At 41.2% G+C, this 10,775-nt stretch overlaps 1 protein-coding gene across 1 annotated transcript in view; it reads right to left on the reverse strand.

Annotated features, from left to right (window-relative positions):
• Positions 1 to 1,798: 1,798 nt before the first annotated feature.
• The window catches only part of tdrd6 (tudor domain containing 6), a 30,632-nt gene continuing 21,655 nt past the window's right edge, over positions 1,799 to 10,775 (reverse strand). Inside the window, exons 5-8 of the mRNA XM_037686070.1 lie at positions 2,496 to 2,581; positions 2,335 to 2,368; positions 1,945 to 2,012; positions 1,799 to 1,876 (exon numbers count right to left, since the gene is read on the reverse strand). Of these exons, the coding sequence (XP_037541998.1) occupies positions 1,799 to 1,876; positions 1,945 to 2,012; positions 2,335 to 2,368; positions 2,496 to 2,581 (266 nt within the window). The remainder of the gene's footprint in view (positions 1,877 to 1,944; positions 2,013 to 2,334; positions 2,369 to 2,495; positions 2,582 to 10,775) is intronic.

Genomic DNA, 10,775 nt, shown 5'->3' on the forward strand with positions numbered 1-10,775 from the left:
ACGCCTCCAGAGGTGGTTTGCGCGCCTGCGTGTGGATCCAGTAAAACAAAAGAGACGGATGATCATTGTTCTTCCCTCTGTGAGAGCAGACCTCCGACACTGGGGAAACACCCTGGCTCTGTCGGAGGGAGCCCCAGTCAGCAGACCCACGTCACATGTGTCAGTCTTCACAGAAGCGTCGCTGTCAGGTTGGGGCGGGGGGAGGGGGGGAGACATGCCTATCTCAAGCTGTAGGAGCGCTGTGGCCCCATCACACATCAGCCCACATAAATGTTTCGGAGTGTCGCATGGTTCTGAATGTGATTCAACACTTTGCTCCTGTGCTGCAGAATCAACACGTTTTGATTCACACACACAACAAGGTTACTGCTGTGTACATAAACCGGCAGGGGGGTGTGCGCTCAGCCAAGATGTTACACATTGCACAAAAACTACTGTGTTGGGCACACCAAAATCTGCCCCAACAGAGCAGTTTACATACCCGGTGTTCTGAACAAAGGGGCAGAGGTCATGTCAAGGGGCGGTCCACGTCACTGGACCCTCCATCCAGACCTGATGGCCCAGACGTAGCAGAAATTTGGCAAAGCAGCCGTGGACCTGTTTGCGACACGAGAAAACGCTCACTGTCAACTATGGTTTTCTCTGAGTCCGCAAGACAAACCACCGCTGGGGGTGGATGCGTTTGCTCACAGCCCATGGCCCAAAACGCTTCTTTACACGTTTCTATCACCTCTGATTTTACGGTTCTTGAACAGAATTCAAGAGGAGGGATTGACAGCTCTCCTGGTAGCCCCCGAGCGCAAGGTAGTGACAAGGGCCGTCAAGGGCAACAAGGAGCAAGAGTGTGATAACGTCTTTTTGAGTCTCTTAAATTCTGACACTGAAGAAGAGGTTTCAGTGCACAGAGGACGGAGAACAAAACAATGAGTGACTGATCGACCATTGGTGGTTTTTTTTTAGGTTTCTTTTGTCGTGTTAAAGCGGTCTCATCCAGTTGTTCAAGATGTGAGCTCAGCTGAGAAGAACTGCGCATATTTTAACAAAAGTTTTAAAATTATTTCTGTGTGACATCTTTCTGTGTACACTACATGTGTCTTTAAATACAGAGATCTACGTAATTTACACTCGCACCCGAACATTAAATGGAGCAGAGACAACAGGTGAGGCTGTTCGAAAACTTAAAACTTGATCAGTTAAATTGTAAACTGTCTGTTGCTGCTTATTGTTCTGGTTCTGACTGTTATTTTATTTATTAAGATTTTTATTATTGTTAGTATAGTTTATTTATTGTAAAGAGTGCGTTTTATTTAAAATATCATCCAAATGGGTCACTTTTATACAAACGTATTGTTTACTTGGCAAATTTTCAAAATAAACATTTTGTAAGTCTTCATTTTGGCCTTTTTTTAATACAAAAAAAACTTAACCAAACCGAGCCCTCCTTGAAACCGAACTGAAATGTTTTAGCGTACCGTTACACCCCTAATATGTACTGAACAAAACCGAATGCAAGCGCAACACAAGCGAGTTGTTGTAAAACTGGAATTTGCTCTGTATTAACTGAATTATAAGCAGCAGCCACTGCTAACGTATTACAGGGATGATGAGAGTGCATTTAGTTAGCACTGCTCAATGTCAAAATCTTCAAAATCACACTTTATATTGTTAAAGAACTGTAATGTTAGAATTTTTTCTAAACAAAATGGAACTTATTTCAGGATAAATTAAACATTTCTTAAGTTTACTTAAGGATCTGCAGCAAGTGTTTTGTTCAGTGACCGTGAACACCAACTTTAAGTCAACACGAGAGGAAGTCCGTGTCTGATGTGATGACTTTTTCTTCAAAAGTTCCTGACATGTTGCACAGAGGAATGGGCTAACAGGCAGGACAAACACACAACCTGAAAACTAACTAAAACCAGACCTAGACAGAAGGAACGATACCGTTTCTGGGAAGGAATCTGCGTTGCTGTGTTCTTCACCAATGGACGCGTCAGCGGCTTCGAGCAGAGCTGCAAATATAGAAAGTTAGGAACAGTTGCTTCATATCTGTGTTTTAAATCAAACATTTTAACTGTAGGATCCAAACAGCTAAATTACTTGCATCAGGACATCATAAACATGGAGACAATAAGAATAGAATTGTTTTACGATTGTTGTGTTGATATTTGAAGTAACTGATGTTATGGGTCTGTGTCACAGGTCTCTCTTCTAAATGAGACTACCTGTCAATTAATTACCTGCCTCAATAAAAGTAAATCAATAAAAGTAGGATGTGTATGAGGGGCGTCTTAATGTGGTCCAATAGTTTAATCTGACATTATGTTAACATACCTGACTGGGTTTTCTCTTCGCAGGCTGAGTCATCCTGAAACACATGAAAAGTTTCTGAAATAGGGCTTTGCAGTAATACAGTAAACAGTCAATCGGATGCACTGATTATTACTCAACTTCCATAAAAGTACCACACAAGCTTAGAGGACCAGCAACTATACCTTTGCAGATGTGGAAATCTCTCTCTGGCCCTCCTCCTTCTGTGCCATATCATCTACAGCTTCACAGTCCTGCTCAGTGGAAGTAACTGGCAAATAAATAATAATAATTTGATTAAATTGCCTTCAAATTTAGTAGAGCTCAACATTGACCAAATTATGAGGGCCTTAAAATAAGTATTTTATTGATCTCATATGTCAGCTGCACAATATGGAATTTGATAAATAAATATGTAGTGTGGGGTTCATGTAAATCTACAAACCGGATTCCAAAAAAGTGGGGACACTAAACAAATTGTGAATAAAAACTGATTGCAATGATGTGGAGGTGCCAACATCTAATATTTTATTCAGAATAGAACACAAATCACAGATCAAAAGTTTAAACTGAGAGCATGTATCATTTTAAGGGAAAAATCTGTTTCCAAATTTCATGGCGTCAACAAATCCCAAAAAAGTTGGGACAAGTCCATTTTTACCACTGTGTGGCATCCCCCTTTCTTCTTACAACGCTCAATAGACGTCTGGGGACAGAGGAGACCAGTTTCTCCAGTTTAGAAATAGGAATGCTCTCCCATTCATGTCTAATACAGGCCTCTAACTGTTCAATCGTCTTGGGCCTTCTTTGTCGCACCTTCCTCTTTATGATGCACCAAATGTTCTCTATAGGTGAAAGATCTGGACTGCAGGCTGGCCATTTCAGTACCCGGATCCTTCTCCTACGTAGCCATGATGTTGTGATTGCTGCAGAATGTGGTCTGGCATTATCGTGTTGAAAAATGCAGGGTCTTCCCTGAAAGAGATGACGTCTAGATGGGAGCATATGTTGTTCTAGAACCTGAACATAGTTCTCTGCATTAATGGTGCCTTTCCAGACATGCAAGCTGCACATGCCACAAGCGCTCATGCAACCCCATACCATCAGTGATGCAGGCTTCTGAACGGAGCGTTGGTAACAACTTGGGCTATCCTTGTCCTCTCTGGTCCGGATGACATGGCGTCCCAGTGTTCCATAAAGAACTTCAAATCGTGACTCATCTGACCACAGAACAGTCTTCCATTTTGCCACACTCCATTTTAAATGACCCCTGGCCCAGTGCAAACGTCTGAGCTTGTGGAGCTTGCTTAGAAATGGCTTAGAAATGGTCTTGAGGATCTACCTTCTGCATGACCAAGAGGGGTCAGTCACACCTACTGATGTAGGTATCGTTACTGAGGGCATTACTGTACTCAGCAACCTTGGAGATCTCAGCAGAGCCTGTTACTACCTGTTGGGACTAGCCTATACTCTGGACCTAAAATACCCGAATACTGAAATAGAATATCAGATATAGCTGTGAGGTCTTTCAAAAAGGGTTCCTGGAGCTGGATCTTGGAAACCTTTCTGTCAAGGCTCCGAAACTGAAAAATCAACTCTGTGGATCGTAGATGATGACATGTTACCAAAACCACCTGTGTGTAATCAAGTCTCCGTATAAATGCACCTGCTCTGTGATAGTCTCAGGGTTCTGTTCAAAGCGCAGAGAGCATCATGAAGACCAAGGAACACACCAGGCAGGTCCAAGATACTGTTGTGGAGAAGTTTAAAGCTGGATTTGGATACAAAAAGATTTCCCAAGCTTTAAACATCCCAAGGAACACTGTGCAAGCAATCATATTGAACTGGAAGGAGTATCAGACCACTGCAAATCTACCAAGACCCGGCCGTCCCTCTAAACTTTCATCTGGAACAAGGAGAAGACTGATCAGAGATGCAGCCAAGAGGCCCATGATCACTCTGGATGAACTGCAGAGATCTACAGCTGAGGTGGGAGAGTCTGTCCATAGGACAACAATCAGTCATACACTGCACAAATCTGGCCTTTATGGAAGAGTGGCAAGAAGAAAGCCATTTCTCAAAGATATCCAAAAAAAAGTGTTGTTTAAAGTTTGCCACAAGCACCTGGGAGACACACCAAACATGTGGAAGAAGGTGCTCTGCTCACATGAAACCAAAATCAAACTGTTTGGCCACAATGCAAAACGATATGTTTGGTGTAAAAGCAACACAGCTCATCACCCTGAACACACCATCCCCACTGTCAAACATGGTGGTGGCAGCATCATGGTTTAGGCCTGCTTTTTGTCAGCAGGGACAGGGAAGATGGTCAGAATTGATGGAAGATGGATGGGAACAAATACAGGACCATTCTGGAAGAAAATCAGTTTGAGTCTGCAAGAGACCTGAGACTGGGACGGAGATTTCCCCCCCACCCCCACCCCCAACGACCACGGACTTACATTTGACTGCTGAAAATGTTTTAAAGGGATAACTGGAAAATATCTTACTTAACTCTGGAGAGAACACTGTCTTATTTTATTTCACTTTTCAACTGCCATTTTGTTTTGCAGCTGGAGGTCTCTCTCTTCAGTTCTTTTTCTTTTGTATAATTGACAATGTTATCACTTGTGACTCTCACCCTAGCCATCATGTCTGCAGGGCTTAATTTGGAGAACAATTCAAGTATTCAAATTGAAATGCCCTCCCCCCCACTGACTTCTCATGATTCAGGTACAATCTCTTGGACGACCATGGATCTCACAAACTGGGTCCTCATGACTTTTCTTCCCAAAACAACAACTCCCACTGATTTGAGAGCTTGGTGTGTCCTTGTAATTAAAAACTACTTCATCCTCACTGAAACTGAACTCCATGATGACATGAGATGGAAAACTGTCACTGCTAGACCACCTACTACTGTTAAATGGAAAACTTTAATTGTTTTGTTACTTCTTCTTTCTGGGATTGAACCAAACCCTGGCCCGCCGCTGCTACATGACATTTGTACACCCGTTGAATATAAAAACCGGTCTGGGCTGGGTTTTCTACATTTAAATGTCAGAAGTCTTATATCTAAACTAGATGCAATAAAAATCTGGGTTCAGTCCACAGAAGCAGACATAATAGTCTTATCTGAAACATGGCTCAACAAAGCTATCTCTGACAAACAAATCTCCATTCCTGGTTATAACATTTTTAGATGTGATCGCCCCAAAAGAGGTGGTGGAGTGGCTATTTATATCAAGAACAAATTCACAACAAAATTTCTGTCTTCTTGCTCAATTAGCAAACAACTTGAGCTACTGGCACTAATACTAGACTTCCCTGACGGTCAATCAATCACTGTGGTGGGTTGTTACAGGCCCCCCTCAGCCTCAAGTGACGCCCTCACTTCCCTAAGAAACTTTCTGACGGGGCTAAATGCTAAGGAACTACTGTTAATTGGTGATCTAAACCTAGACTGGTTGACCTCTACATTTGACAATCCTAAATCCATCTGTGAATCATTAAATCTAACTCAACTAATTCAAACATCAACACGCCCAAATAACAAAACCCCTGAAAAATCCACCCTACTGGACCTTATCCTAACAAACATGCCTCACAAGTACACAAATACATGTGTTTTCGCTAATGACCTTAGTGATCACTGCACCATTGCAGCCGTAAGAAACGGAAAATTACCAAAATTAAAACCCACCATTATTTTCAAAAGGGATTTAAAACATTTCTGTGAGCAGGCCTTTTTTCATGACTTAGCCACTTTTGATTGGAATAAAATTTCATTGATAGATGACGTAGCACATGCACTGGCTTACTTCAACGAGGGTTTTCAAAACATAATCAACACACATGCTCCATATCGTAGATACAGAATAAAGGGGCGTAAAAATCCTTGGTTTTCCACTGAGATAGGAAATCTGCTCAAAGAAAGAGATACTACCTGGGCTAAGGCCAGAAAATCAAAAACTGAACATGACGGGCTCAGCTTCCGACAACTTAGGAACAAATGCACAACCCTAATTAGAAATGCAAAATCAAATTACTACCTGGACGCATCCACAAAAAATCTAAATGATCCAAAAAGGTTTTGGCAAACAGTAAAATCAAATTCTGGTCAGACAACAACCACTGATTTACCCAGCTCCATTATGACCAGCTCAGGTATTCTGTCAGACAAATTATCAATTCTAAACTGTTTTAATGAACACTTTATATCCTCTGGCTCCCTGTTCAAATCTATGCATCCTGAAATGTTATCTGCTGACCAAACTGATGAAAATCCACCCCCAACTCCGCATGTGCTAGACAAACAGGTCACAAACCGCTTTGACTTTGTATCAATATCTCCCAGTGAGGGTCTAAATGCTCTAAAAACTCTTGACACACGCAAAGCAGCAGGACCTGACAACATAGAACCACTTTTCCTAAAACTAGCTGCAGATTTCATTGCTGAACCACTTTCATGTATTTTCAACCTCAGTCTAAATACAAATACAATACCCAAAATCTGGAAATCGGCTTATGTTCTCCCTCTGCTAAAAGGGGGTGAACCAACTAATGTCAACAACTACAGACCAATTTCTAAATTATGTATTCTTGCTAAACTGTTCGAAAGACTTGTCTGTGATCAGCTAACTGTTTTTCTACAATCAAATAACATTTTATCACAATTCCAGTCAGGATTCAGAAAACAGCACAGTACCGTAACTACAGTTCTCAAAGTATTAAATGATATCATACATGCCCTGGACTGCAAACAATACTGTGTTGCCCTATTTATAGATCTATCCAAGGCATTTGATACAGTTGATCACAGACTATTGACTAACATCCTGAAACACTCTGGTCTATCAAAACTAGCAGTCTCCTGGTTCACCAACTATCTAACTGACAGAACACAGTCTGTCCATGTAGCCGGATCCTCCTCTACTTTCCTAGATGTTGTGAAAGGGGTGCCACAGGGTTCTGTCTTGGGTCCCATTCTTTTCTCCTTATATATCAACGATCTATGCAGTGATCTGTCAAACGCCTCCCACCATTATTATGCAGATGACACTATCATCTATTGCTGTTCATCCTCCCTCAGCCAAGCCTTCACCTTATTTCAAGATGCTTTTAATATTATCCAGTCAAGTCTGCAAAAACTTGGACTGGTCCTAAATGCTGACAAAAGCAAGATCATGGTTTTATCCAACAGAAAGCAGCAACCAGAGAACCCACCTCAAATTGAAACCCAAGAGGGAAAACAAATAGAAATGGTCTCCACCTACAAATATCTAGGTTTCAACATTGACAATAAACTGTCATTTAAAATCCACATCTCCAAAATGGTCACTAAACTCAAACTGAAGCTAGGCTTCTACTTCAGAAATAAATCCTGCTTCTCATGTAAAGCCAGGAGAACATTAGTAGCTGCAACTTTCATGCCGATATTAGATTATGGTGACGTGCTGTACATGAGTGCTGCATCAAAATACCTAAAGTCCTTAGACTCAGTTTATCATGGTGCCCTTCGATTCATTACTGATTCCAGTTATCGCACTCATCACTGTGAACTTTACGTCAAGTCTAGCTGGTCTTCTCTCAGCGCTCGCAGATACACTCACTGGATATCCTTCATCTATAAGACCCTTCTAAACCTAGTCCCGTCATACCTTACCTCCCTAATACAAACATCACACAATCATTACTCCCTGCGCTCTAATGACTTAGTCCTCCTGACAGTTCCTCTGGTCAGAACTGATCTAGGAAAAAGAGCATTCAGCTTCGCCGTCCCCTCAGCCTGGAACAACTTACAGACAGATTTGAAACTATCAACACTCATCTCGCCTAGATCCTTCATGTCAACCGTATCAGATAATGTTATAAAAAAAAAACACTACTTATCAAATATACATGTCTTTGTTGACTTTTAACTATCTACTTAAACTGATGTCTGTTCTACATTTAATGTCTACAGAAGTCTGTCTTATCCGGATGGTTTCAAACTGTTAACATTTATTTATCATGATAGTAGTTTCTTTTTTCTTTTGATAAATGCAAATGCTTATTGTCAATTACCCTGTGACGTGTGCTGATGACCACTTGACCAGGTCACCCTTGTGAAAGAGATCTCGATCTCAACGGGCTCTACCTGGTAAAATAAAGGTGATTGATTGATTGATTTATCTTCCAACAAGATAATGATCCAAAACATAAAGCCAAATCTACAATGGAATGGTTCACAAATAAAAATATCCAGGTGTTGGAATGGCCAAGTTAAAGTCCAGACCTGAATCCAATCAAGAATCTGTGGAAAGAGCTGAAGACTGATGTTCACAAACGCTCTCCATCCAACCTCACTGAGCTCCAGCTGTTTTGCAAAAAAGAATGGGCAAAAATTTCAGTGTCTCCATGTGCAAAACTGATAGAGACATACCCCAAGAGACTTGCAGCTGGAACTGGAGCAAAAGGCGGCGCTACAAAGTATTAACGCAAGGGGGCTGAATAATATTGCACGCCCCACTTTTCTGTTTTTTATTTGTTAAAAAAGTGTGACACATGCAATAAATTTCATTCCACTTCACGATTGTGTCCCACTTGTTGTTGACTCTTCACAAAAAAGTAAAATTTTATATCTTTGTTTGAAGCCTGAAATGTGGCAAAAGGTTGAAAAGTTCAAGGGGGCCAAATACTTTTGCAAGGCACTGTAATTTTGTAGTAATTTTGTGGAAGGTTTTTTTGTTTGTTTTTTGCATATTTTGTTATACTCTGTTCACACAAAAACAGGATTTTTTTCTATACTAACAAGCCACTTTAAATTGGTGAGTATTTGTGATCACTGTTTTCAAAATAATGCATGGGCATCTTAGTTACTTTGAGGCAATAGTTGTTGCCATGCCATGTTTTTGAACTTCTATTTTTTGTCATGTTTATTAATATAAAGCATCACAGTTCACTGAAGCTATGTACATCAGAGTCAGAGTCAGAGTTTCTTTATTGTCATTCGCATCTCATGTGGTACATGTGGTGGAGCGAAATTATGTACACAGGGTCCCAGTTACATCCAACAATAAAATGTATAAGAAAAACAGTAACATCTAAGATTTGAACTTAGAAAAACATCAACTAAATATACACTAAGCACTCATAACATAAAACATTGAACATCACCACAAACATGAACATGAGTCTGTGAGCAGATGTGCACGCATGAACACATCAACATTGAAACAGATCAGCAGCAACATGAAACAGATCAGCAGCAACATGATATGGTTTTTCACAGTGATTATTCTAGTTAGAGATTCATGAGTCTAACAGCCTCAGGGTAGAAGCTGTTCCTCAGTCTAGTGGTTCTACACTTAATGCTCCTTAACCTCCTTCCTGAGGGGAGTGGGGCAAAAAGTGTGTGTGCTGGGTGGGTGGGGTCCTTCATGATGCAGGTGGCCCTCTTCCTGCATCTGGAGGTGTAGATGTCTGTGATGGTGGGGAGACTGATTCCAACAGATTTCTGTGCAGCCTTCACCACTCTCTGCAAAGCTTTCCTTTCTGCAGCTGTGCAGCCTCCATGCCACACATTGATGCTGGAGCACAGGATGCTCTCCACTGCACACCTGTAGAAGGTGGTGAGGACTGAGCTTCCCAGACCAGCTCGCCTCAGCCGTCTGAGGAAGTAGAGTCTCTGATGAGCTTTCTTGATCAGGCTGGTGGTGTTGTTGCTTGTTTGTTAAGTTAAGATAAGATAAGTTCAATTCGAAGTAAAGTTTTCTTTTTTTTTAGGCAGGTTGGCGCAGCAGAAACAACTATTTAAATGTACAAAATAGCAAATTTACAAAATTATTTTAGCAACGTATACATACAGGTCCTTCTCAAAAAATTAGCGTATTGTGATAAAGGTCATTATTTTCCATAATGTAATGATAAAAATGAAACTTTCATATATTTCAGATTCATTGCACACCAACTGAAATATTTCAGGTCTTTAATTGTTTTAATACTGATGATTATGGCATACAGCTCATGAAAACCCAAAATGCCTGTCCCAAAAAATTAGCATATCATGAAAAGGTTGTCTAAACAAGCTATTAACCTAACCATCTGAATCAACGACGTAACTCTAAATGCCTGCAAAAGATTCCTGAGGCTTTTAAAAACTCCCAGCCTTGTTCATTACTCAAAACCACAATCATGGGTAAGACTGCCGACCTGACTGCTGTCCAGAAGGCCATCATTGACACCCTCAAGCAAGAGGGTAAGACACAGAAAGAAATTGCTGAACGAATAGGCTGTTCCCAGAGTGCTGTATCAAGGCACCTCAGTGGGAAGTCTGTGGGAAGGGAAAAGTGTGGCAGAAAACGCTGCACAACGAGAAGAGGTGACCGGACCCTGAGGAGGATTGTGGAGAAGGGCCGATTCCAGACCTTGGGGGACCTGCGGAAGCAGTGGACTGAGTCTGGAGTAGAAACATCCAGAGCCAC

Source organism: Nematolebias whitei, chromosome 12 (genome assembly GCF_014905685.2).
Source record: "Nematolebias whitei isolate Nwh7 chromosome 12, NemWhi1, whole genome shotgun sequence".
Taxonomy (NCBI): Eukaryota; Metazoa; Chordata; class Actinopteri; order Cyprinodontiformes; family Rivulidae; genus Nematolebias; species Nematolebias whitei.